The following is a 27,879-nucleotide window of genomic DNA, read 5'->3' as shown; positions in this document are numbered from 1 at the left end:
GCTGTCTTTCTTCCCAGAAGGCAGCCTCACTGAGGTCCTGCTGACTACTCCAAACATAGCACACCGGTGCACTGCACACCCTACCCCTGGTGGAGACAATCAACCTGCTCCATCCTGCACTCACTGGCAGGCAGCTCACTGACCGTCCTGTTTCCTGAAGGAGAAAGAGTGAGAGGTTGGGACTGTCCCAAAGCTGTCAGCAGATGTGGAGAAAAGCATGTAATGGAGCAGTGCAGCAGTCCATTGCTTACATAAAAGTTTTATTGGAAATTCTTTGAATACTTGAAGTACATTGGAGACTATTTCCAAAACAATACAATTTAGGAGCCTTCCCCTTCACCCAAAGTATCTGTAAAGCAGCAGCTATACACATGCTGTCTAACACAGAACTGAGCAGACATCTGCAAAAATAAACAGCCCCCGTAACAAGCTGTGGCAGGCTGCAGCAGCATCTAGCTCTTTCTTGAAGCAGAACACTTACACAGTGGTCAGAGAACTCAGAGCCTACCTAGATGTAGCAACTATGTGTTGAAGCTGAGGAATGTCCAGAAAAGAGGCACATAACTCAGCCCTAGAGCATCTCTTTATTGCTGTGGCCATCCAGCTCAACACTAGCAGCTTATATAGGCAAATGTCCAGCCTGCTGAAGTAGAAAAGAACTGCCCCACTGCAGTGCTGCCTAACGAGATGGGGGAGCTGTAGCCATGTTAGGAACTGCAGCAAATGAGGGCAAGTGCGTGGCTCAGGGGACCTCCTGGGCAGGATTAGCAGGATGGCATGCCTTCTGCCACCTCCCTAGCTTTTCATTGTGACGCGAGGACAGCAGTAGCACTGGCTAGATGAAGTTCAAGCTGTTCTAGGCTTCTCCCTGAATACAGCGTGAACCAGCAGTTTTCCCCCCTCTCTGCTGCTTTGCAGCTCAGCTCAAGCTGCCTGTAAGGGAAAGGTGACAGTGACCACCCCTACAAGGTGATGGAGACCAGCTTCCTGAGCAGAGCTGAGAACCAGGCGATACCCTCGTTCCTTATGTTCTGCACTCTTCTGATACCTCTTCTACCTGTAAAACAAGGTGGCTCTGGCTGTGGGGATCAAGTATTTGTTAAATCCCATGTAACTTAAGTCCTCTACTAAGCCGTTTAGAAACTTTAAGATGTCCGTGCATCTACTTTTGTGAGGCTACTGAAAAGTTGGATTGGTTGAGTAAGCTGGGTAAGTCGGGGTAGGTATTTCTCCTTCAGTACAGCTCTTATCTAGACTTTTAGAGCTCACACGACCTTCATGTGAAGGAACACGTCATTTAACACAAAAGCTAGTGAAGTTCAAGCACTGCGTTGATCTGACCTTACAATAAGCTCTACTCTGAACTCGGTTCCTTGCTCTACCAGGGCACAGAATTAGTGTTCTAGAGAGGAGATGGGCTTCCCCCTGTCACCTGCCAGCAATCAGCTCTGTCAATTAAGAATGCAGCAAAGTTGAAGAAGCTGCCACATCACACTAACTTGAAGGCTGGTTACTTAACCACTCTAGGGAAACTAAGATGGTTCCTCAGTACTGACAGAACAACCTCACTTCTGGAGAAAGGGAAAAAACAAACATAGGTTAGGACAGTAAGGGGTCTTGCAATTGCTTGCTTGTTACACATGGGAGGAGGAAAGAGAACCACGAGAAGACCTACCTTATCTAAGTTTCTGCTTAGTGTCACTGTTTCTCCTCCCCTCCTTAAGTCAGACAAAAGACACACAACAGCCAAATCAACCCGAGTGCTGCCAGCCAGTCACAACTGCTAATAGCCAGCTCATTACAAAAATAAAATTTCAGCTCATCGAAAGCCAGCTGATTAAAAAGTACCATAAGCTCCCAAAAATGTGCTTCTTTATAGAAGCTGCCTTCTGAATGGCTGAAGAACGCTGCAAATTCATCCATACCTATCAGAATACAGCTTTTTACCTAAGTAAGTCCCCACCACTCCACTACACTGATGTGTGCATTTCGTTGTATCAGTGGGCCCTGACTGGGTGTAATGGAAACATAGTCCCCAAAACAGAATACTATATTAGAATAATCAAGTCTGTCTTAGAAAATAAATATTTTGGATATTTTCCTGCAAAAGGAGACTCACGGGACAGGGTTCCATGGCACACATGCTGTCTGCAGTGATCCAGGGCAGAATGACCCGCACTACTACATGAAAACAACATCTTTTAAATATAGGTTTCTTTAAAAGCAATAAATATTTCTTGATTAAGATCATCTATTAACCATAAAGCAGAAAAGTTTGCACGGGTTAGAGGAAAGAATCTTGGACTAAGACTCCTAATTACATTAACCCTAAAGAAATAGGATTCCTAGTATTTACAGTTACATTTCAAAAGCAGAGACTATGAATTCAGCATCATCACAGCTGCTACGTGCAGGCTTGCCAACACAGTCAACACTGGTAAACTCAGCATGGCTGAGTGTCAGTACGCTCAGGAAGGAACTGTGGAAAGCACTTCTGTAGTTCCACTCCTGCTTATCAGCGAGCATAACAGAAGGCCTCACAAAACGACTGTGTAGAGACCCAGTTCCTTAGAAGCAGGAAAACAAAGGTAACTTGCGTTACGCAGGTCCCAAAGCCGACGTCTCTCCCTGGGCTCCAAGCGCTCACACTGAAGTCAGGCCGAAATGCCCCGTTCTGCGGAATGGATGTCCTGGACTTAAAACTGCTGATCTGCTGAACTCGCAGACCTTGGAAGTGAGCCAAAGCTTTCTATGCTCTAAAGGGATCGAAGACTGTAGGAAAAACAGTCTGTTAGCAAGAACCTAGGTCGAGGGAACTTATACCATGGGATCTTTGGAGGAAACATATGGCAACTGTTCACAAAGCCCCTCCACACAGAACAGACCGAAGAGAAAATGAGTTTCATACATTGGAGTCTGACTTCCTGTGTACCTACTGGTCATAAATTCAAAACTGAACGTGAACAGGAAGAGCGGTCCAGAACTATGCAGTGGAGTAGCTGAGGAAAACCAGCAGGTGAGCTGTTGAAAGAGCAATCAAAGAAAGCTCACTTGATGGAAGGAAATAGTCAAAGTGAGACAAAAGGCAGAACAGGGGTGATAGAGATATCTGTTGACATTGTTCTCCAGGATGCCTTGAAGACGAAGTGCTGCAGTAAAACTGGAAAATACCTTCACTGCAAGGTTTCTACAAAGGCATCAAACTCTTTGACATTTTTCTCATGGACCGCCAACTTCTCTGGTAATGAGTCCTGTAAGAGCAAAGAAGGGTTCAGATCAGGACTCACTCACAGCAGACAAAGCATGAATTTAAAGCTTCCTTCTAAGGCAAAAATTCCTTTTCTAAGTCATCCAACCCCTCTCCACTGCTCTGGGCTCCCCTTCCCACATGCACAGGAGTCCTCTGGTAGGATCGAGCAAGTGACCCTGAGAAAGGCACTCTGCCCAGGGTTTGTTTATTCTGCAGGAAGAGGAGGTGCACTGGGGCCTAGCCTTGTGCAGTTCCTCCAACAGATGGAGCACAATAGCCTGCTCAAGTCACTGCCTTAATCAAGTCACTTGCAGTGCTTCACCTTTGGAATTCATTTTTCCCCGCAGTACGTTACAATGGCTGCAAGCCCAGTACTGTGCTCACCCAGACAACTCTTTCACCAGGATTTTACCTCTGCTCAGGCTGCAAGATCAGGCCTAGTCTGCCACTAAGCCTGATGCAGCAGAAGCAGGATCAGTTTTGAGGGATTAGTTTTGGAGGTTTGAATGACAACCACAGCAAGCAACCACAGACAGCAACTTTTAGCTTGAAGATAAACACAAGCTTCAGAGCCTCAGGTGTGCCACAAACAAATCTGCATTTCTCTGGAACATATTAACGAGGGACCCCCACTTTGGGCAGGGCCTCTCTTCTGAGAGGATGCTACTTCTTTCAAACTAGGAATAGGGAGGGTACTATAAAGAATGTACAATTCCCACAAACAGAAACTTCACGGTTCCATACCAAATCCTCTGCCATGGACTGAGCTCCTATGTCAATGGAGAGGCTGCTGAGTTGAGGGGGGTTCTGAAACTCACGGTAAAATGTCCCCAGGTCCATTGGAAGGATGTCGTCTTTTGAAAATGCTGGTTTCTAGAATCAAAAACACTGCTGTTAATTCTCATTCAGAGACCTTGGCTTCCCTTTTACCATGACCTCAGGTAAAGATATGACCTGCTATTGGTCACCATCTTGGTATAACAACTGTTGCAATATTGCAGATGAAATAACCGAACAGCTCCAGCTTTAGTCCCTGCCTAGGCCAAGATCTGTGGTTGACTGAGCGCACTTGGAAGGGAGCGTTTCCTTGGAATCTAGCTCCTTTAAGCATTAGAGAGGACAAAAAGCCCAGGTGTTGGTAGGAACTACAAAGTTATCTCATTGGTAACTGGTGGTACTGTGTGTCGGTATTATTGCAGTTTTGGGACAGGCAGGCTCTATTTTGGAGCAGAGAATCGTGGATCTTTTCCCCCCAGTGAAAACAGCTCTTAAACCATTTGCCATTGTACCAGCACATAAAGCCCACCTGAGGATGCAGCTGTGTGAGAGCACTGATCAGGGCACTTACAAAGTCAATCATAACAAAGTCATCATGGGTGTTCCCTGTGCTGCTGCCACTGGAGCCCTCCGAGTGTAAGCTGCCTTGTAGAGGAGATTCAGTTTCTGGGGAGTCAGGAGGATTGACCTGCCCAAGAAATCAAAGATGGTGAGTACTGATCTTACGATCACATCTGTCTGCGTATTTTGACAGTGTGGGGACAGTCAGGAGGTTGGACCATGAGCACATGCTGTAGAAGTGGCAGCAAAGACATGTTTGCAAGTTGAGAGACCCCAAGACTCAGCACAGGAGGTTTCTTGAAACTAAGTAAGCTTAACTAGTTGTTTTCTCAAAAATAAAATAAAAACACCCCGTAAAAAATAAAACAACATCAAAGAACACACCACAAAGTGTAATCAAGGAAAGGAATAGCACGGATGTTGCATGAGGGGTGCTAAGAAGGTACATATTATACCTCTGAAGGGGCTTACCATGGGGTCGTTATCTTCCAGCTCAACATTCTTGGGAGCAAACATGGCAAAAGGAATGTCTAAGTTGGCCATGGTCACCTGAAGAGATTCAGCAAAAAGAATTTTACTAAGATGCTCTGCTCACCCAGCACAGAAAAGGCTTTGCCAGGGCTACTAAAAATTGCCCAAGATCATGTCATCAGCTTGGCAAAAGGCCGACCACCTCATTTAAAAGGCATGAAATAGATTGCACTCAGCTGACCTAATGCACATATTCTGAGTTGGGATTTCACGTACACCTCTTATAGAAGACAGACAAGGATTAAAACACTGCTGTATTCAAACAAACCCTCTTTGTCCATCCAGAGAGCCTAGAAGAGGGCTTAAAAAAAGCTTAATTAAAAGCAGCTTTAGCAACTGGGCAGATCTCTAAGATGAGATGCTTGCTTTCCCTAAATGCTTGCTTACTTGTGATGAACCGGTCTATTGCACATCCTTTCAAAGAAAGGAGGCTTGCTGCCGGCTTCTCCAATTTATGAACCTGTGGCAGTACAGATCATTGTAGGACCGAAGTGGGGTATGAAGTCTTCCATACCCAAACAGGGTGTTGACAAAGTGGGGCAAATTCAGCAGCTGTCACATCCCCAAAGGGTTTTATGAAAAATATGCCTGTAACAAGACCCTGTAGGCAAATGTTGCAGGCAGAAATACACACTCTCAGTCTCCTTGACCAGCCTGGCATTGGGGTGCTTTTTTCCTTGGTGTAAGAGGGGAGAACCAGAGTACAGTGCCCTCAGGAAATCTACTGCCAGTTACCTGGTTAATGGGTTTGTTGACAAAAGCTCCCACTTTCCGGATAAAGATGGTCTCCAAAAGGTCATGTGGGGAGCCACACTTCCCTTCGCTGCTGTTTGATACTGTTTCTGTGTCCTCACTGGGAAAGGAGAACAAACTAGTGACTCATGGTACAACGTAGACAAATCACATGCTCTGAAAGACTCCTTCATTTTTCTGGATCTACTCCTAGTATTGGAAAGGAGAAGAACAGAAATCTCTGTCCTTGTTTCACACCATCCTCTTCAGTCATCAGCACAAAAGGGAACTGGGACACTTGTGGACTCAGATTTTTGTTTACTCTACGTTGGAAGAGACCTCAAGATCATCGAGTCCAACCTCCGACCTAACACTAAGTACTCCACTAAACCAGATCCCTAAGCTCTACATCTAAACGTCTTTTAAAGACCTCCAGGGATGGTGACTCCACCACCTCCCTGGGCAGCCCGTTCCAATGCTTAATAACCCTTTCGGTAAAGAAGTACTTCCTAACATCCAACCTAAAACTCCCCTGTCGCAACTTTAGCCCATTCCCCCTCGTCCTGTCACTAGGCACGTGGGAGAATAGACCAACCCCCACCTCTCTACAGCCTCCTTTCAGGTAACTGTAGAGAGCGATGAGGTCGCCCCTGAGCCTCCTCTTCTCCAGGCTGAACAAGCCCAGCTCCCTCAGCCGCTCCTCGTAAGACTTGTTCTCCAGACCCCTCACCAGCTTGGTCGCCCTTCTCTGGACTCGCTCGAGCACGTCCATGTCCTTCCTGTAGCGAGGGGCCCAAAACTGAACACAGTACTCGAGGTGCGGCCTCACCAGAGCCGAGTACAGGGGCACAATCACTTCCCTCGACCTGCTGGCCACACTGCTTCTTATACAGGCCAGGATGCCGTTGGCCTTCTTGGCCACCTGAGCACACTGCTGGCTCATATTCAGCCGACTATCAACCAATACTCCCAGGTCCTTCTCGGCCAGGCAGCTTTCCAGCCACTCATCTCCCAGCCTGTAGCTCTGCTTGGGGTTGTTGCAGCCCAGGTGCAGGACCCGGCACTTGGCCTTGTTGAACTTCATACAGTTGGCCTCAGCCCATCGCTCCAGCCTATCCAGATCCTCCTGCAGAGCCTTCCTGCCCTCGAGCAGATCGACACACGCACTTAGCTTGGTGTCATCTGCAAACTTACTGAGGGTGCACTGGACGCCCTCATCCAGATCATCGATAAAGATATTAAAGAGGACCGGCCCCAGTACCGAGCCCTGGGGGACTCCACTAGTGACCGGCCTCCAACCAGATTTGACTCCATTCACCACAACTCTCTGGGCCCGGCCATCCAGCCAGTTTCTAACCCAGCGAAGCGTACGCCAGTCCAAGCCCCGAGCAGCCAGTTTCTTGAGGAGAATGTTGTGGGGAACGGTGTCAAAAGCCTTACTGAGGTCAAGGTAGACCACGTCCACAGCCTTTCCCTCATCCACCAAGCGCGTCACTTGGTCATAGAAGGAGATCAGGTTCGTCAAGCAGGACCTGCCTTTCATAAACCCATGCTGACTGGGCCTGATCGCCTGCTTGCCCTGCAAGTGCCGCGTGATGACCCTCAAGATAATCTGCTCCATGAGCTTCCCCGGCACTGAGGTCAAACTGACAGGCCTATAGTTCCCCGGGTCTGCCCTCCGGCCCTTCTTATAGATGGGCGTCACATTGGCTAGCCGCCAGTCAACCGGGACCTCCCCCAATAGCCAGGACTGCCGATAAATGATGGAAAGCGGCTCGGCCAGCTCCTCCGCCAGTTCTCGCAGTACCCTCGGGTGGATCCCATCCGGCCCCATCGACTTGCGCACATCCAAGCTCCGTAGCAGGTCGCCAACCATTTCCTCATGGATAGCGAAGGCCACATCCTGCTCCCCATCCCCTTCCACCAGCTCAGGGCACTGGGTGTCCGGAGAACAACCGGTATTGCCGCTAAAGACTGAGGCAAAGGCGGCATTAAGCACCTCAGCCTTTTCCTCATCCTTAGTAACTAGGTTTCCCCTCGCATCCAGTAAAGGATGGAGATTCTCCCTAGTCCTCCGTTTCGCGTTGATGTATTTGTAAAAGGATTTTTTGTTGTCTTTAACGGCAGTAGCCAGATTGAGCTCCAGATGAGCTTTGGCCTTTCTAATTTTCTCCCTGCACAGCCTCGCTACATCCTTGTAGTCCTCCTCAGTGGCCCGCCCTTTTTTCCAAAGATTATAAACCCTCTTTTTTCTGCTAAGCTCCAGCCGCAACTCTCTGTTGAGCCAGGCCGGTCTTCTTCCACGCCGGCTCATCTTTGGGCACGTGGGGACGGACCGCTCCTGTGCCATCACGATTTCCTTCTTGAGGAGCGCCCAGCCTTCCTGGACTCCTCTGCCCTTCAGAACCGCCTCCCAAGGGACTCGGCCAACCAGCGTCCTGAGCAGCTCAAAGTCAGCCCTCCGGAAGTCCAAGACAGCAGTTTTACTGGTCCCCTTCCTGGCCTCGCCAAGAATAGAGAACTCTACCATTTCGTGGTCACTCTGCCCCAGACAGCTTCCGACCACCACATCTCCCACCAGTCCTTCTCTGTTTGTGAAGAGAAGGTCTAGCGGGGCACCACCCCTGGTAGGTTCACTGACCAGCTGCGTCAGGAAGCTATCTCCCACGCTCTCCAGAAACCTCCTAGACTGCTTTCTCTGTGCCGTGTTGTGTTTCCAGGATATGTCCGGGAAGTTGAAGTCCCCCACGAGGACAAGCGCCGACGATTTTGCAACTTCTGTCAGTTGCCTATAAAACTCCTCATCCGTCTCCGCATCCTGGAATCTGGAACAAAACTAGTTAGTTGAATGAAAAGTTCAACTGACTTGAAACAGCTTTCTCTTTCTTGGAGAGGGACTTAACTTCAGAACGTGTATGTTCAGAGCTGTTCCTGCTCATCACTAGTATTTTTTCAGTAATACAGTAGTTGCAGAAATCTGTCAGAAGGTGAGGGCAAGAACCAGAATTTTATCAGTCATTCTGGTTACAGAGGCAGCAGTCTAATGCGTCAAAACAGCCAGTGCCAGTATGGTTAATTCACTAAATAGCTACTATTTATTTCTATGGCCTGTTTACTTTCCTACCACAGGTATTTGGAAATTTAAAACAAAGAAAAAGGTTGAGTCTCCTGGCACAATGACTATTTACATAATGTACCCAGAAAAGTGCTAGTGCAATTATGATTTCTGGATTCCTCATAGCAAAATCTCTGCTTAGTATATGTGACTCAGAACTATGTGACCCCAAGAGACACTTCATAAGAAATGAATATGGTGACCAAAAAAAGAAGGATTTAATTAGCAGAAAGGGAGGTGATTTAGAACAGTTTGAGGCTGCATTGTTTCCTTTTAAGTAACTTTGTGCCTAAAGTTTTTTAATATTGTGCACAGATTTGCAGTAACTACAACTATTTTCCACAACAATTCTCACTAAATCTCTTGAGAATTTAAGATTCACTTGTGAACTTACTTCACCTTGTTGTTTCACAATCAGCAAAACCAATACAGAGCTTAAAAAATACATAAACTGTGTAGTAAGGCTGCAGTAACAGAAGGCGCAAGCCATGTTATGGTGACCAGCAGCTATAAGTAGATGGGTGAGATCATTGTTTGGAAAAAGGCTGAAAAAGTCCCAGTCAGACAAAGCTGCTAGCTGTTTTTTTTTTTTTTTTTTTTTTTTTTTTTTGGGGGGGGGGGGGGGGGGGAAGACAAGAGTTATGCTACAAACAATAGCTAAAAAGGGGAAAACAAAAAGTTTTATCTTAACGTGATTCTAAATGGGTTATCACAAGCAGTGATTCATCTAAAACCAACCTACCTACTGGAAGGAGTAGCTGCTGAGTAGTGGACTCCATCTAGCGGGGTGCACATCCGCTCTTGGTCAGCTTGGGTGCCATGTGCTGGCTGGCTAGGAACTGGGGGAACTCCCCCCTCTTTGCCTGGACCAATCAACTGAGATGGAGAGGAATGATCAAGTTAGACATCTCAAAATCAGTTCCACAACACAGGGCAATGCAGAGCAGATTCCGACACACTGGGACTAAGTTGTGGCTTCTGGCATATGACTTGGGCTCTTGCCCCCATGAGGTGACGTCAAGCAGATGGTGAGCACCTCAGTACAAACTCTTGTTCCCTTCCTATTCCTCTCCACTTCAGGCCTGTTCTATACAGCAGGGCTCTTTGTTCACAGGTCCTCTGCTTAAGGAGAGGGGGGTAATTAAAAATAAGAAATCCTCTCATCTTCTTGCTACTGTCACTACATCAGCAAAATTCTGGTGCAGAAGCAATGTTACAGGCAGAAAAAGACTTCTGTCAACTTAGCTTATTTTGTCTGATGCATGGATGCAAATACACCAGTACAGACTGTCAGCGTGTCCTACAACTCCAAGCGCTGTGCTGGGCTTGGAGATTTACAGTGGCAGCAGCTCTGTCAGACAGCCAAAGTTTGGAATTAGTGGCACATCAGTGCAGGCAAACAGGTTTGGTTCTGCAAACAGGTCTGGCCTCTCTTAGCACAGTTTCTCTACATGACCTTTACCCTACCGCAGCACAGTCAAGGATGCTGAGGAGCCAATTCCTAGCTTCTGTGCAAGCTGCGCTTTCCCTATATTTACCCTAGATTCTTTTCATTCCTGACAGACAGGACACCAACGCATGCACTAGTTTCAAGGCCTCTCTCAGATGTAGAGGTGACATAATTGTTGCAATACCGGCCATGCTTGTTCTTCTACCCTCTACAAGTACCTGGTGAGGGTGTGCAGCATTCAAGCCACCAGCAAAGATTACGGGATACCCCATGTCAGCTGATCCAACTCCCAGGGCAGCAGGCTGATAGGAAAGACGAGAGCTGGAAAGCTAAGAAAGAAGAGAAAAAACAAGGGCAAAGGGAGAGGGGAGAGGAAGGGGAAGGGGAATGCCCCACAGTCTGAATAATCATCAGTCACTGAAGAAGGAACAGGAGGAGTCAGAGGCACAGCACGGTGTTTCAGGCTGGCAGAAGGATGCTAGATTTTCATTAGTCACTTGCAAAGGTTATTACTTCAAAAAGTTCTTATTGCAAGGGACAAAGTTTGGGCCTCGACAAGAAAGCAAGGCTGGTTTCCTACACATACAAGAGGCTACGTGAGGTATGACTGACATTCAGTCACAGGGCAGCTCTGCTCTACAGGGCTGTTTCACATACTTCAGGAGATAATGTTTTATTTTCCCAAAAAGCAACCGTGTTATCAACTGAACCCATTTCCACTGCACATTAAAATAACTGATCTTCATAACCTGTTTAAATAGCTTCTGCCAAAGAATACAGATGCCCGTGGATGTTCTAAAGACAAATGGGAAGCTAACCCTTGTGAGACTGCTTTAGGAATGAAGTGCTGGAAGTAGTGAAACCCAGGAGAAGTTCCTTACACACCTTAAGGAGAAATCTAGCTGGTCAGATTAAATAAAAACTTTCCTGGACTGACTTTCTTGACCTCAAGAGGAACAATTTTCAGAGCTCTGTGTGTAATACCAGCAGTGCCAATGCCGACATAATTTACAGGAAACTGACTGATGAAAAGCACTTTTATTCAAATGAGGCTAGTTAAGCTGAAAGGAGCAATCTTTTCTCAGACAGCAGGTGCGGTATTGTTAATATTTTGCTCGTATAGATATCCAGCAAACTTGACTCTTTTTGAAGAACTCATATTGCCTTGAAGATTTTACATGCATCTTCCTGTAGAAGTTTCTTACGGAATTTATGGGAGCGTTGCTCACTGATATTACCTCTGTTTAAGAAATACTCAATATCTACAGCCACGCTTCTCAATTCTTCAACCACTTTTTCTAAGTTTTGTAGTAGCCAAGCATTCCTATTTTTATTTATTTAAATATTTCTCTGTCCTCTGTTGTGAGACTTGCAAAAATATGAGCAATATGACTTTGGACAGTCCTGTGAGATGTAAACAAATAACAGTAATTCAGGTCTTCATCAGGTGTTACTTGTAACCAGGAGGACAGATGGAAGTGAGTTTTTGTTTTTTTCTCCTTCAAATTAACAGTATCTCTGTTTTAATGACTAGTGCAGGTTCTAGGGAACGCCAGCTCCTTCTCAACCCCTGACCAGCCTGAAAAATTTATGCTGTGCCTTTTTTTTTTCTAAACAAAAAGCAAAACCTTGTTCTCCAGTGAAGACCCTTTTAAAACCTTGCAGAAAACTCCTCTTTCTCCTGTACCCTCATTAAGTTTTACAGGCTGCTTCCTGCAGGACTGCTGTTCAGTGCAAAGATTCCAGGTGGGCTTTATATTTAGAGCGCACTGGTTTTGCGAACTGTTACTGGTTACTTGACCAAATAACATACCTGTCCCATTCGGGGTTGACCAGCCTTTCCCATGTACAACAAATATTCTGCATTGTCCAATTTGTACTTTCCTGTATTTGTTCTGTCATGCCAGTACTACCTGGCCACGTATAACATATTCGATTGACAACTCACTTGATGTGAAAAGGCCAGTCCCATCACTGGGACCTTCAAGGTGTCCGTCACGACAGGAGGAGGGGTCTGAAAATGTGCCTTTGTGACAGTAAAAACACACTGTGCACAAACACAGACACACAGAGGAAACAAGGAAAAGAAAGAGTGAGAGAGGGGGAGAGAGAGAGAGAGAAAGAGAGAGAAGGACTTCAGAGAAGAACTATAAAGAGTTGGATGAACTGAACGCTAGTGAAGAGTGTTTGGCTGCAGCAGCCATGCGTACATGTAGAGCAGAATTCTCAATATTGCCTGAAACACATTCATTTTATAAAGAATTGACTGCTTTCCAATCTCGGTGAACCACTCCACACAGGTAATATTTAAGACTCCAGTGAACACCAACAGAAAGTAACTGCCAGAGACTCTGTCCCACAGCTAATTAGAACTGTTACCAGCCAATTAGCAAGGAGAAGCCTGAGTGGTTGCCAGAAAAAGCCAAAAGCAATTTTATTTTGGAATGTACAAATTACACTTATTTCAATACTTTCCACCTGTAGACACTCAGTCTTCCAGTATTTGGAAGGGCAGCAGGAATTGTATCTTTGCATGTCTGTGCTGCACCCTTAGACTAAAGAGGGCCCAGACTAAGGGAAACACAAGCATATGGATGTGAAGAGAAAGCTCCTTCACCAGTACTGACACTCCAGAAGTGAACACTCTTACAGAGACTGCTAACCAGATCTGGTTTAGTCCTATACCTTGTAGCAGTCATTCTCCTATCAGCACAGGATTATGACAAATTGTTTCTGAGTATTACCTGTGGCCAGGTTTTCTCATGAATTTGGGGTACTTTACAACACACACACAGATATGCTATACAAGCTCACAGGGAGAAGGTAACCCTTATTTCCTTGTATCACACTGGCTAGGCCTCATTTCTTCTGGGAAGGCAGGCAGAGCTTTGGACAGTCTGCCTATAGGCTGTCTACACCACACAGTTTCCAGTATTCTCCTAAGCATTAAGTTGTAAATAGAAAGTTGGAGAAAGAAATTAGCTTTTTTCCCCCCCTCCAATTTACTTTAGAAACCACTCCGTCAAAACAGCCGTACAATTCTAACTGTGGTAAAGAAGACTGGCAGTTGCTTTATAAATAAGCATACAGCATATGGCAGCTGTGAGCCACAAAAAAGCAAGAATGTAGGCTCATACTTGATGTGAATCCTCGAGGTTCATCTGGTTTCATAAAGCTTTTTCCCTCAGTGACAGCAAAGCTCCATGTCCCCTGGGGAAATGTCAGCTTCAGTGTATTTACAAACATTCTTACTGTTAAGTAACACTGGCATGAGCAAGCCAGTGGAAATTTCCTCATGACCTTACTGCACTTAGCTTGCTTTGTGAACAGGCAGGACACTACTCTGCCACAAACCCGTCTCCTGAGCTGTATATCCTGGAACAGGAAAAAAAACTTTATTCCTTCAGACTTACCGTGAGTGCTGGCTGATCACTTCAGCATTGCCTGAGGTTCATTGCCTGAGGTCCTGTCACCCAAAAGCTGCCAGTTGGCACAAAAATGCTTCCTAAGAAGAGCTCATTTCTAGCTCATTCATTCAGTAGAACATACTCTGCTAAACCAATCATACTACTTCCTCTGAAGCAGCAGAAAGACCCATAGCAAATTCTTTCAGTTTGGAACTACATTCCAACTGTACTTCATTCTGCATTTCACATCCAAAGCAAGAGATTTACAGACTCTTTAGATTGTCTTTAAAGTTCAGTAGAGCCATCTGCTTGGCTGGACAGTAAGGCAGAACATTCATGATTATTTAAAGTCATAGGAAAACAGCAAAGCTGGCCAAGTCTTCAAAATACAGAATTGTGGAGTCAGATATATATGGATAGGAGAAAAGGTAGTAATTGGAATTCCTGTTTTTCAAGATTCAGAAGGCATCCATTTTCTTTTTTAAAATTGAAACTTCAATAAAATTTGCATGGGTAGATGGAAGTACAGAGAACTGTATTAAGTCCTTCGTTCAATATGATCACCCAGTTTATTTGCTGATACTTACTCCTGCTGCCCAAACTTGTTTTAGACGGTCCAACAAAGGCTTTTGTCTTTTTTCTGATTTTCCAGACTGCAATCTGGAAAATATGACTGTGCCATATGCGTCTTCCTGATAATTTAGTGTTTCTTTCTCAATGTCAGCCTGTTACCTCTACTTATGCTACCTGGCATTGATCCCTTGAATTCCTGTTTTCGCAGCACCAGTACGTGTATGTATCTAGTACACTGCTATCCTCTTCAGGCATGTCTCAGACCAGCTAAAAGAGTTGGTTCTTTTGGTCTTTCTCAGTAATTCAGTCTTTCTAGTCCTTTAGCATCCTGTTGAAATTAGTATCTAACTAGGTTTTACTCAGAATGCAGAGTAAGAAGCTTACACATTAAATTTTAATTAGCAGCAGGAGGCTGCATGTTTGCACAGCACTTGATGTAGGAGTATGCACACTACACTAACAGTGATTGTTCTTCCTAGGAATAAAAAGAGCCTGTTTTCTCTTACCTGAGATGGAGGAGAGGTGGAGAATGATGTGGTACACACTTCTTGGGAATCTTCTACTGAGGGGTATACTGCACCGTTGTCCTCACCAGCTCTAAAGTAGGAAGAGAAGAAAAACATCCTAACTGGAAATATTCCACACAACAAACAAATAGCAAAACACACTGGGACAAACGCTGCAGGGAAGTTGAGAGTATTTGGGTGGAGTTGAAAGGAGAATTATTAACGGCTCTCATAATCTACTTGGGAGAACTGAGGAAAACAGGGTATGGAAATGTTCATTTTCCCCAGAATTATCCTAAGAGCTTCTCTTCTACCCACAAATAGAAATACGACCCTGTATGTTTTTGTTTGTTAAAACAAACAAAAAAACTAAAGAAAAGGTTTCCTTAAACACTAAACAAAGTTTTTCTTATACTAGCCAATGCTACCAGCTTTCATGTTTACCAAACCACTGTCAAACAATACCTCCGGGCCTATTCTGAGTGCTCTCACATGAACTTTGGACAAACCTCTCATCTACAAAGAGAAATTCACCTTTAATCTTTCTCTATTGGAAATCCCTGGAGCTGCATGCCTCTGGACATGTAGTTCTACAGCAAGAGTAACTGTTACCCTTCTAAACTCCCAAAGACAGCCAAGGTTAAACCTCTTCTGTCTCCAAGTGCTTCTGTAAGGAATTTGGTAAAATACCGGGGCTTGCTGCACTTAGTATGCTAGACACAAAGAGAAATGTTGCCTTTCCTTATATGCTCAATCAGATCAATATGATTGACCCTAATTCTCCAGTCTCCCTTCCCATGCAGTCAGTGGAAAAGGCTCTGTATTTGGGCGTAACGATGCCTTCACCATGGCCCATGACTTCACTCAGCATTTCCTCACCTGTAATTGCAGGGGTGCATGGGCGAAGAGCTGGGATAGGGACGGTCCACAAAGTGATCAATGATAATCCCCATGATAGGAGGGGTCCTCTCAAACTGCCTGCAAGGCAACAAGCAATGGCATTATTGGTAAAGCTGCTTTTTTTCTTTACTGCATCCCAATTCATGGTACCCTCACAGAGAGCCCTAGTGTCCGGAAATGGGACCAGAGCATCTTTACAGTTCAGCCCTGCAAGTCCAAGCATCAGCAATTTGGAGTTCTAGAGCCTGACTCAGGACTACCCAAATACTCTGCTGCAAGAAGACTTGAGCATTAGAGGATATTCTCCATTAAGGAGAATTTCAGCAGGAAAGGATAAGCAGAAGGGAAAGATTTAGGGGCTTATAATATGAGGGGTTTAATACTACGTTATTGTGAAACAGTTTCTGGTATGATCCCATTTTCTCACCTGGTTGACATGAAAGCAAGGTTGATTCTGTAGGCACAAGACAAAGTGATGGTGCCAACTGGGGTACCCACTGTCCCAACACGAACTGTTTGGAAACCTGTAGGGTTGAAGAATGATTATCAGTTCTACTGATTACACAGAACCTGATTACTTATGTTCCTTACTGCCTTATTGCATGGTCTTATTTCTATGGTGTTTTCATTATCCCTCGCAATCTCAACTCCAAACACACACACCCTATAACAAAGCAGCACTAGGTTGCCTTGCTGGTAGGCTTCATCTACAAGACTCCTGATGTTGCTTCTTATCTTGGTCTCACATATTGCTCTGAAATGCTTCTTGATCCTGAGTAGATCACTATCTCCTTTCTCTGGTTCTACGCCTTTTAAGCATAACTTCATATTCTTCTTTCAGTTCTGGATCACTAGAGTTAAATTGGCAATCGCTGTAGATTTTGTCAAAGCACCACACTGTACCTGCCACATTATGACATGACCCTTCACTGATCCAGATAAAAATCACGTGTAAACCTCAGGCTTTACGTTCCTTGTGGCACTTAGGAATAGTAACAAATGTGTCACCAGTACGGAAAACAGTTCTGCTCTAGTTTGTGTGTGTTGCCTAACCATACCTTCTCCCAAGCCGCTCAGTTGCACTTCACCAAAATATATCCTGAAAGAAAGAAAAAAAGATCTATTAGGTCCAGTGGGCACATAAGTCTAGCATACTCTGTATTACTTAATTAATTTTATGAGTTGAACAGTTGGAACCACTTTTCCTCTAGTAAAAAACATAAGCAGTAGCTAGAATGCCCATCTCAGCCTTCCAGCTACTTCAGAGGAAGACGTGCCACATAAAAAGGAAGAGAAAATTGTAGTTGAGTCTAATCAAAAATATTTCTTTAAGTTTTAAATGTCTCAGAATGAGGCTATAAGGTGACACACAGTTCAAAGTTCTCTTTATTGCTCTTCAGTAGTAGCTAAATCCAATTCATTTGAATTTATTGTCACTCATCCCTTTTTACTACATTTACAGTTGCGCTATGCAAATCTATTTTTGTCTCTGCTATTCCAGATAAGGAATTTCATATTCCACTTTACCTGTACAGTATCACATATTCATGGCCTTGTTTCCTTGAGAGCCTGTAGGCTGGAGTTACCCTGGTTATAGCTAGCAAAGACTTCAGTAGTAGAGACAGCCTGTTGTATACGGTGTATGAAACTTTGATTTCTTTGTCACACCTATAGAACACAAGGGAAAAGATAGAAGTAAGAAAGCAAATTTTTAATCAAAATGAGTCTTGGCCAATTCTTTCATGTCAGTTTTATTGCCAAAATGACAAAAATAAGGTCCCAATGCAGTTTGCTGTTATTGACCAATCTGCTAAGTGTCCTACTAGTCACCTGTTGTAGAATTATTGAAAAATGCCATGCAGCCTTGTACTAGGCAGAAACATCTTTACAATATTAGAAAAAAAATGCAGTAAATGAATATATGTACTCTTGTATCTCAGGAGGTCTACTAATTATAATGGAAGAATGAACAAAATTACTATTTTCTTTTCTTGACACTACTATTAAACAGCTTGACAGCTGCACTAGACAAAGAGGCAACTTCCTTCTGAAGTGTCACAGGCCACAGACAATTATGTGCTCATTCATCAACATGGATCGAGCGCTTCCCCATTTCATGAGCTAAAACAAACAAATAGCAAACACAAAGAAAGTGTGAAGAATGCACTTACTTTTCATTCATTTCTAGACACCAAATTTCTAGCTCCATGGAATCCCCCTGGATCAGAGAAAGATGGCGAACAAAGGCTCATTTCAGACAATAAATCTTTTCACATCTCATTAATAATCAGCAACAACCACACCTCTCAGTACAGATGTTTCTCCCGGTTCCCACTTTCTTACAATGCAACAATAGAAAGAAGTACACTGGAAGTCTCACTGCAAAACTCGATCACCTGAGGGAATGCCTTCCTCAGAATGGCTAAGCTCCTCATGGTCTAAGAAACTAAGTTTTGCTGCTCCATCACTTGTGTGTTTGGCCTCAGGTATTTGCAGTGTATTGTTTTTGTCATACAACATATTTCATTAACGTATTACCTAACTTCATAAATGGAGGTGCTTTTGCATTATTTTGGGCTAAAAGGTAAGAGCTCTAGAAGGTGACTTAAGATTAAAGTAAAAAAAAAAAAATTAAAATCACCATCTATTTTAACTCAGTCCTCACCTCTGAGGTTTTGAGAGAAATCTCCACGCACATAGACCGTCCAACAGCGGGCAGCTGTCCTGCCAAGGCTTTCTTTGCTTCATGAGTAACCTCTGGTATATCTTTGATGGCCAAATTGAACTGCAGAATGAAAGAGATGATTCAATTTTTGCATTTCTTTGAAAAAAATGCCTAATAGTACACTGTGGAGGCCTATATATAACATACTAGGTCAGTGTCCATTGAAATATTTATGAAACAGAAAATTCCCAGATTGGCTCAGGCTTTTCATATTTGCAAACATTTCCTTGGCTGCTAATTCAAATGTTTTTCTTGATCCTGCCATAAAAAACTTGTTCCTTTTCTCTCACTTGCGTCATACGTTCACCCACAGAGTATCTTGTGTCTCTCCAATCTTAATAAAGCCCATCACTTATACAGTCCTGAACTGCAGAACTGCAAACTTCTGACAGAAAAGAACTCATCACCCCATCCCCAGCAGATCTTGGAAATGTGCCTTAGTCAGCTGGCAGGAGCTGCTGAGAGGTGTCATTTATCTCTCCTCTAATCAGCCCTTAGAGAGCCCAGAGTGACATGCTGCATGTCAACAAGAAAAAAAATGCCAATCAACATAATTGGATATAGTAGTTATTATATGAATAGTTATTACAGTCTGCACAAGACTGAAAGAACCTTATTGTGTTCTCAACACAAAAAAACAAAAACAGAAATGGAGCTGCGTTACAAAACATGACTTTACCCAGTCAGAGCCTGTTGGGGAGGATGATGATCGGGTACAGATCTTCTCTCCAAGTCGGGCCTGGACAATTACTTGTACCGTCTGAAACAGAAAGGACAAGATCTGATCTCCTGAGCTCAGCAGAGTTCAGAACCTAACCGATAATCCAAGTGAAAAATGAAAGGGCTGACCAGAAAGTAGAGAAGTAGAGTTTGCTAATCTTCAGGTATAATCATCTTAAATTATTACATGCAACAGCTAAATGTATTTCAGACAGAAAGTGACTTTAAGCTGACCCTTCTTTGCTAGAACATGAAATGACTAAGTCAATTTTGTGATCGGGAGTTGCACAGTTTTCTTTACGACTGAACCAAAATTCACAATTATATCCTGAACCTGAACACACAAACAGGAGCCTAGCCATTCCGTACTTTTATAACATATCCATTGCCAGAGTTTCTACTTGCACCTAACAAGGCCAGGAAGTAAAATCTAGGTACCAAGTGAGGCCAAATTTTATCGTTACGTATCAGCATAAATGTAGATAGGCTGAAAAGGAAGTTTCAAGCCCAACAGAAGGTACTACCTAACTGCAGCGTGATTAGCTGGGTCGACAGGAGCCCCGCGCTGACAGAGGTGTGATGTGCCTGCAACTGATTCTACGGCTTTTTTTTTTGTGAAAAAGGAAAACAGAGGGATTTACCCATACGAGAAAAAATTACCTTTAGAGCAAAAAATTTGATGAACTTGTCCAGGTCCTTCCTGTCCTGGGAACTGAGATCAGTGTCCATTGCATATGGCAATCTGAAATATAGCACAGGCATAGGAATGAAATCTTCCTTCAGCTTTCTGTCTGGATTTTAAGATTTCAAAATATTTTGCCATTTGAGGCTATGTCAAGAGAAATACACAAGCACCAAAGGCCTCTGCCTGTTAAAAGACCAACATGCTAAGAACTTTGAACTTCTTTTTAAACTCCCATGAATAATAATATATTTGGTCCACGCAAAAGGTACTAGGAAAAAAAAAGGAAAAAAACAGGGGTCACAATTAAAACTGGGTACATTTTCTCTTATTTTGCTAGTTTAATTAAAAAATAAATAAATAAAACAATCAACACACCAACACCACACTGGGTTCTGTATCAAGCTGTTCATCAGACATGGGAATCTTGCCTTCAGAAATAATATATTCTCTGTTAACAGCACTGGTCACAACCAAGCCAAATTGTTTTTTCTTGGGTCTGAAGTTCTAAAACCAGTATCCAGGTGTATTTCAGCAGGTACCGAAATCTGTATAACAAACCATTGCCGTGGAATGGGCTTCTTTACTCCCAACAAACAGTATTGACAGCCACAAATTTACCTACAACCAACCGAAAAGATGTATTTTTTCAAAGGATAGACCACAATGCCACGTGCACTCCTCTTGACAGCCTCAGATGCCAAATACTCAGCTCCCACAGTCACGCCGGCTTGATTTTCAAAGTATTACCGATGGTTTTAGCAGCGCCATGGAACTTGCACAGTGCCTGAAGCCAGGCAGGCCAAGCTACTAAGCAGATTTCTGCCACCACCACCTCACGTGGTCTGGGATAAAAGGTAATTTCCCTGTCTCTCAGCTTCTTCACATGTAAGTAAATAATCATACAGAGACCATGGCGAGGACTGCCCTAATTAGCAGTTTTGATTGTGCTTTTTGCTCATAAGCCTTCTAAGTATTACTTCATTCTTAATTCCTGTTGCTGTTTTGCTTCTGAGACAGCTAGTCACCCCGAAGCGGCTCGTCCAGCATCACCTACGTAGGGACTGCGCTGCCCAGGGCAGAAATGTTGGGGTCCCCAGGTCAGCGGGTGAGCAGCGGATGTGCGTGAGGTCACTTCACCCAGTGTCGAACCTGTAAGCAACGCCTGAACTTGCAGCACGACCGCAGTGTCGAGAAGGGCTGGGTATGCGACTTAATACAACTTAAAGCTTAGCCAAAGGGGCCAGTAACCCCGATCACACAGAAAATATCATATAATCTTTCATGGCTACGCACATCCAGAACTTCTACTTGAAATATTTCAATTAATAGAAGTAAACGCCTATTTTAAGTAATGCTGCTACGTAAGAGCACTGCAATTAATAGGGCATGTTATAGAGCCGAATGCTGCTTTCTGCATGACTCGATAACAACAAAGCTGAGCACCTAGTATGGTGGGACGTTCCTGGGCTACATTCATAGGGCACCTGCCAGCACTACGCCTCTTATTATATATTATTTGATTTGTAAACTAACAACATAAACAATTTAACAGTAGATACATTATCAAATTCGGATATCCTAACCTCCTCAGGAGGAGAAGCTTTTAGTATTGACCCTTCCCACTACAAAAAAAAAAGTGAGTGAAATGTAGTCATTATTTTTCTGACTTAACTCAGCAAAGCACTGTGGGGGTTGAGAGGACCTGAGATCCACAGAAAACCTGGCTGATATAGGCAATAAAACACTGCATTAAAAAATACATCTTTTTCTCAGCAAGGAAAATGCTGACACTTAAATACCAAGAGAAATCAAATTAGCTTTTAATGTGAAAAGAAGTGAGAGGGACTCCTGGAGAAAGGTACAAGGACGAATTTATCTTTATGGCACAGGAGAGCTGTCGAATAAATCACCTGCATTTGCCTTATGGGACTGGAAAGAAATTCTGGATGTCAACTGCCACAAAATGTTAGGGAACTAACAAAAGATGTTAGGATCGGTGGCCAGTTAGGAAAGGAAACAACGCAGACCATCAGCACGGTTCTCTGTGTAACATAGGCATTAGTTCTGGTATTACCCAAATATCTCTAGAGGGGACAGGAACAGCCACCAGAGCCATGCCTTGGATGCAGGGTTCCCAGAATGAGAGCTTCACAGTTCTGCCCTGCTCCGGCAGGAACACAAATCTTTCTGCACGATCCTGAACTTTCTGTAACATCCATGAAACATTTGGAGTTTCATATCTCAAGCTCCAAATGCCAGCAACAGCTGACTCACCCGAGTTTAAAGCACAGCAGGAACAATCGGGGCAAGATTCCACGTCTGGGATCTGTAATTTCAGGGAAAACTATGACCCTGGAACTCAGCCCCTGGCACGTCTAAGGCCTGTCATCTGGCAACCAGCATCTCCTCATTTTTGCAGGGAAGCCTCTGATGATTACTTGCGGCCTGCTGAGGCAGTGTTCACCTGCAGAATCACTCTTGAGAAGAATCAAGACAGACCTAAACTACAAATGTTTTATTTACAAAAATGCTTTCATGACCTCGGGTTTGCTTCCGCAATCTGACCTCAAAATTCTTTAAATTTAATTTCACCAAACTTGTTCAACTCCTGAAGTCCTGCACGTTGTGATGCCAGCACGGTCCTTGTTAAGTGCCAGTTATCCAAGCAATGCTCAGCTCAGCGAGGACGCTATCTAATTTTACACTGGCTAACAACTAGAAGGAACTAACCTTTGGTCTTGTTCAGAAATCTACAGATGACTGCTTCCCCCTCAACCAAATAATCCCTTAAACAAACAGACCTCACTGCTTCAGCCTTGCACACAGGCCGTTCACAGGTAAAACAAGCGTCTTGGCTACCTGGCTTTCTGCACTGTCTCTCCCTTTCTGCAATATCTACTTTTGTACTCATCTTTATTCATGTGGCTTTGTCTCTGCTTCCCTCTATGCAGAAAAGTCTGAGAAAAATATTCAAAGGAGAAATGCCACGTGGCTTTTTTAGCGAAAGCCTCTCTCTTTTTTGCAAGGTTACAAGGTAAATATTAGCCTTCCCCATTGTTTTGACACCTAAGCATTGTGCCTCGCACACTCTACCTGTAGCTACAGCACCCTTCACCAAGCGAAGGACACGTGAGCAGAAGGCCTGCATGATGCAACAAACTGCAAGAGCCGTCCCCTCAGCGCATCGGTGCAGCCCGGAGGAACTAGGCAGCACACGTGGCCCCGCTCCGCTGCCAGCGGCCGCGCTGCGTGCAGGCACTTGTGAGCCTGGCGCCCAACAGGTGCACGGCGACACCTGCGAGCACCTGCATTACCATACGGGTTTTGTGCCTGGGAATTCGCTGTGCACGCGTGTTTGACGCTTGCATAAAGGAGCTGAGGCACTTGGCACGCACCAGGCGTTAGCATTAGTGCTGGGGAAAGCACATACGGGCTGCTGCCATTACCTCCCTCCTCTGAGATTGCACTCTGAGCCATGGCTGCTACAGCTTTACCTCATCATGCTTTCCTTTAAAACAGATACGCACAATAATTAGTCAAGGTTTCTACCCCAGAGCAGCACGCTGACATTAAATAGAGCACAGGGCAGTGACAGCCCTTCTCATTCCTAAGAGGCAGACCGCGCTCATCCCAGTTCCCCCTCCCAAATTATCTATTTGATTGTGGCCCCTGACTGGGTTCCCTGTTCCTTACCACTCTTTCAGAGCTTTCTTGTAAATACAGGACCCAGATCTCATCTCTGAGTACGTCCTCCGTGAAGCTCCAGAAGCTCCTTATTGAATCACTCAGGTAAACAAGTGCATAGAAGTTTTGGAAGCTTTTAATAGAGTGCCTTTGATAAATAGGCTTGACTGCCAAGAAGGCTTTCCTAGAAGATCTCCGTCAACGATCACGGAGCTTCAGTGCAAGCAGGTATTTTGAGCACATTAATAAGCAACTATAAAAAGATCTCTGCTGAAAAGTGCTCTGCTTCAAGGCGAGGCCTGTAAATCAAACTCTACACGGATCCTACAGTTACTAGAAGTTAATCTCCATTTCCTCTGCTTAGTGGGTTAGTCAGGAACCTGGGGAGAAAGAAGGAAGGAGAAAACTGTTCTGAATGTTGAGATGTCCCATAGTCATTCTTTAAAGTGTATGGATTTAAAAGAGAGCAGATTCTAGGAAAAAAATTGCTTCACATGATACAAATATTCTGATCAAAGGCCTTGTAGCTCACGGAATGGCTAAGTTTTGACTGATAAGGAGGCAATTTTCCTGCTGATCAGGAAGTAGATTTACTTCACCACTGGTAAATGCCTTCCCACTTAGGAAATACCTTATCAAGGGCAGCCCTGCCAGCTCCCCTGGCTGAAGAACACAACGAAATAACTCCAGTCACATTCCGTACTTCCCCTCGGTCTGAACACGGTGCCAGCCCCAAGGTCCATCCCTCGCTTTGTTTACCAGGCCGAAGTACGCAGAGCGAGGAGCCTGCCCCCGCACACGCTGCACCACGGCCACGACCACAAACACCGAGCCCCAACTTCCGTGTGTGCCCCCTGGGAGAAGCTGAGGTGCGGGATCACGGCCGAAACCCCACAGGGCCGAAACCCCACGGGGCCATCCACCCGGCCCTCCCCGACGCCCACACGCCGCGTGGCCGACCCGGCTGACACGAACAGGGGGGTTTCGCCCCGTTCCAGGCTCTCCGGGCCTCCCTCGCCCACCGCGGGCTCCCCCCCCTCACCGCCCCCCCCCCCCGCCGCTCAGCCCCGGTACCTGCGCGGGGGCGGCGGTGCCGGCGGCTCATCCCGCGGGGCCCCCGCTCCTCAGCGCCGCTCCCCGCGCCCGGCCCCGGCCGCTGCCTCCGGCCCGGCCCCCGTGGGGAGACGCGGTGGCGGCGGGGCTCCTCACCGCCTCAGAGCCGCGGCCCGCGCCGCGCCGCCATCCCGGCCGCCGCCATCCCGGCCGCTTGTTTTCATCCGCCGCGGCGGGGGAGGCGCCGCCTGAGCGTCCGCGGCCGCACTTTCCACACGCGAGCAGCGGCCGCCGCTCCCCGCCCGGCCCCGCCGGGGAGGGAGGAGGCGAGGCGGGGAGCAGAGGGGCAGCGCCCCCCTGGCAGCCGCCCGCCCGCCCGGCCGCCGCCCGGCCGCTGGAGGCCGGCGTGAAGCCGTGGCGAATCTGCCGCCGGCCGGCTCCGCCTCACGGGGACCCCGCGGTGAGGGCCCGCGGCCGGGCCGCGCCCGTTGCCCGGCGGGGGGCGGCCCCGGGGGGTCCGCAGCGGTCTCGCGGCGCCCCGGAGCTTCGGGCTTACCGCGGGGTCGGGCCGGGGGTCTCGGCAACGCAGGTCCGGCGAGGAGCGGAGTGGCTACGGGACGGGAGCGGCGGGGAGATGGCAGCGCGGTGGTAGCGGCTGGGCGGCCAGAGCCCCTCCGCGCCCCCTTCCCGCCGGCTTCGTGCGGGCCGAGGCGCCGGGGGCAGCGCCGTGCCCGGGGCAGCCCCCGAGGGGCCCCCGGCCGCCAGCCATGGCCGTGCCCATCGCGGTGCTGGACTGCGACCTGCTGCTGTACGGCCGCGGGCACCGCACGCTGGACAGGTTCAAGCTGGAGGATGTCACGGACGAGTACCTGGTGTCCACGTACGGCTTTCCCCGACAGTTCATCTACTACCTGGTGGAGCTGCTGGGAGCCAGCCTCTCGCGCCCCACGCAGCGCTCCAGGGCCATCAGCCCGGAGACGCAGATCCTCGCCGCGCTGGGTTTCTACACCTCCGGCTCCTTCCAGACCCGCATGGGGGACGCCATTGGCATCAGCCAAGCCTCCATGAGCCGCTGCGTTGCCAACGTCACCGAGGCGCTGGTGGAAAGAGCCTCGCAGTTTATTCGCTTTCCTGACGATGAAGCCACGGTGCAGAGCCTGAAGGACGACTTCTACGGGCTGGCGGGCATGCCGGGGGTGCTGGGGGTTGTCGACTGCACCCACGTGCCGATCAAAGCACCGAACGCCGAGGACCTGTCCTACGTGAACCGAAAGGGCCTCCACTCCCTGAACTGCCTGATGGTGTGCGACGCCAGAGGAGTCCTGCTGAGTGCAGAAACGCATTGGCCAGGCAGCCTGCCTGACTGCACCGTGTTACAGCAGGCAGCCCTTACAAGCCAGTTCGAAAATGAGCTACATAAAGACGGCTGGCTACTCGGTAAGTCGGTTTTTCGTCATTCTTTCCTGTGGAATGGCTCTTTCTGCGTTGGCTCCTCTTTGAGTCGGGAGCCTCTGGACACAGGAGATAAGTTTAGTTCAGATTGCTTTCCTGCAAATTCCTCGAGACTTGAGATTCAGTTTGGACTGTCCTCCTCTTGGAAGCGTACAACAGTAACTTGCAGTCTGTGTTTTATATACTCCGATCATTGTATATATTAATTTGTATTCATATTGTAATTTGTACTGATTTGTATAATTTAATTTGTATTTGACCTTTTCAGAATTCTACCCCTTTCTAAGCTGAATTATGCAATTTTTCATTCTGCTTATGCTCTTAGTCCAGTTGTCTTACTTTCACTGTATTGCACAGTAAATGGATTCTCTTAGAACTATTCCACATACTTCAAGGATTTCCCTCTGTAAAAGGGAGTCTCTTTACTTTGTTGTTTGTCACATTTGTAAACCAGAGTTATCGTTGCTCTTTCATGTTTTCTGTTTTAGCCTGAGAGATAAGTTATTCTGTATCTACGCTACCAGAAAACTTGGGGTGAAGAGCTGAAACCCTGAGGTGGTTAACTGTAGGTCTGTAACCTGTCTCCCTTCTTTTCACTGCGAACAGGTGACAGCTCCTTCTTTCTCCGAACCTGGCTGATGACCCCTCTGCACATCCCCGAGACACCCGCGGAATATCGCTACAACATGGCGCACTCCGCCACCCACAACGTCATTGAGCGGACGTTCAGAACCATTCGATCGCGCTTCCGCTGCCTGGATGGGTCCAAAGGCACCCTGCAGTATTCCCCAGAGAAATCCAGCCACATCATCCTGGCCTGCTGCGTGCTTCATAACATCTCTCTGGAACACGGGCTGGACGTGTGGTCCTCCCCGGCCACTGGACACGTGGAGCAGCCTGAAGAGGAGTATGAGCAGATGGAATCAATGGACTCGGAAGCCTGTCGTATTCGTCAGGAGCTTCTACTTACTCACTTTAGCTAGTGTTGTGACAGCAGGAAGGCTTCAACAGTTCATCTGGGAAGATACAGAGAGCAGCTGTGTCCCTCTTCTTAAGTTTGTAATGACTGCGCGGGTGTGGGACGAGGAGAAATTTTATTCACTCATTTCAGGGGGTATTATGAGCTTCTCTTGATCTCCTCATAGGTGTCATTTAATTGCTAAACTTTTACTGTTATTGATGCTTATAGACTCCCCTTTCACCTGATACAGGGAACAATGACTGTAATGTGAGATCAGTGGAGAAACTCGGGACGTTGTCTTTGATAACAATGGAAAATCTGTAAGCCTTGCACTATTTTACAAAGCAACAATTCTATGCCTCTTTGTAACCCAAATCACAGTTGATTTTGAAAGAGCATTTCACACAAATTAAACTTCCATGTGGACCCACGTCTACCCTGAGTTGATGAGCAGCAAGGTACAAAAGGATTTCTCTTTTGGTTTGCAGGTATAAATTCTTGCTAAGTGCCACTGGAGTCTTGCACACCTCACAGAACCCGGCGGTTCCTGACAGCTGTGTTCTGGGGGGAGCCGGGCTTTGTGCGAGGTGCGCGGTAGTGTGCGCACACCGTGGAGGTGAGGAAGGGTTGGGTGAGATCCTTTCTTTCCCAAGAAGGAAAAGCACCAGGCTGGAGAAGACGCTAAGCTGGGGTTGACTGTCAGTTAACGGAGCCAGGAACGGGGCTGGTGGATGGAGCCTGGCCCTCGCGAGGGGTCTGGCAGCACCACTCGGCTGGCTGGGTGCCGCAGGGGCAAT

General features: G+C 46.3%; 2 protein-coding genes across 10 annotated transcripts; one reads left to right on the top strand and one right to left on the bottom strand.

The window, feature by feature from the left end:
- Nucleotides 1–241: 241 nt before the first annotated feature.
- ATG13 (autophagy related 13) lies at nucleotides 242–25,272 on the bottom strand. Of its 9 annotated transcripts, none has more exons than XM_066998753.1 (18): nucleotides 25,226–25,272; nucleotides 19,908–19,989; nucleotides 19,207–19,287; nucleotides 18,468–18,587; nucleotides 17,974–18,020; nucleotides 17,330–17,470; nucleotides 16,861–16,901; nucleotides 16,230–16,326; nucleotides 15,782–15,880; nucleotides 14,903–14,993; nucleotides 12,365–12,463; nucleotides 10,635–10,745; nucleotides 9,709–9,842; nucleotides 5,855–5,972; nucleotides 5,060–5,137; nucleotides 4,599–4,715; nucleotides 3,995–4,123; nucleotides 242–3,251 (listed from the first exon to the last, which is right to left on the bottom strand). In XM_066998753.1, exons 2-18 carry the CDS (start codon nucleotides 19,974–19,976, stop codon nucleotides 3,174–3,176), a joined length of 1,650 nt encoding a protein of 549 aa, XP_066854854.1. In that variant the 5' UTR covers nucleotides 19,977–19,989; nucleotides 25,226–25,272; the 3' UTR covers nucleotides 242–3,173. The 9 variants fall into 9 exon arrangements, with proteins under 9 accessions (XP_066854854.1, XP_047920990.2, XP_047920991.2 ...); XM_048065033.2 differs by lacking the exon at nucleotides 25,226–25,272 and adding an exon at nucleotides 24,691–24,987; XM_048065034.2 differs by lacking the exon at nucleotides 25,226–25,272 and adding an exon at nucleotides 24,691–24,986 and having other exon boundaries at nucleotides 10,635–10,718.
- Nucleotides 25,273–25,292: 20 nt separating this feature from the next.
- HARBI1 (harbinger transposase derived 1) lies at nucleotides 25,293–27,508 on the top strand. The gene is made up of 2 exons (XM_013193082.3): nucleotides 25,293–26,106; nucleotides 26,728–27,508. Exons 1-2 carry the CDS (start codon nucleotides 25,437–25,439, stop codon nucleotides 27,102–27,104), a joined length of 1,047 nt encoding a protein of 348 aa, XP_013048536.2. The 5' UTR covers nucleotides 25,293–25,436; the 3' UTR covers nucleotides 27,105–27,508.
- The last annotated feature ends 371 nt before the right edge of the window (nucleotides 27,509–27,879 follow it).

Source organism: Anser cygnoides, chromosome 5 (assembly GCF_040182565.1).
Source record: "Anser cygnoides isolate HZ-2024a breed goose chromosome 5, Taihu_goose_T2T_genome, whole genome shotgun sequence".
Taxonomy (NCBI): Eukaryota; Metazoa; Chordata; class Aves; order Anseriformes; family Anatidae; genus Anser; species Anser cygnoides.
This window is presented reverse-complemented; position numbering and strand designations above follow the sequence as displayed.

Coding starts and splice junctions, on each gene's coding strand:
- ATG13 (XM_066998753.1), bottom strand. CDS start 19,976: ATGGACACTGATCTCAGTTCCCAGGACAGGAAGGACCTGGACAAGTTC. Junction 14,994..15,781: donor ATGCACCCCTGCAATTACAG/GTGAGGAAATGC, acceptor TTCCTACTTTAG/AGCTGGTGAGGACAACGGTG. Junction 12,464..14,902: donor CCACCTCTCCTCCATCTCAG/GTAAGAGAAAAC, acceptor GTTTGTGCACAG/TGTGTTTTTACTGTCACAAA.
- HARBI1 (XM_013193082.3), top strand. CDS start 25,437: ATGGCCGTGCCCATCGCGGTGCTGGACTGCGACCTGCTGCTGTACGGC. Junction 26,107..26,727: donor TAAAGACGGCTGGCTACTCG/GTAAGTCGGTTT, acceptor CACTGCGAACAG/GTGACAGCTCCTTCTTTCTC.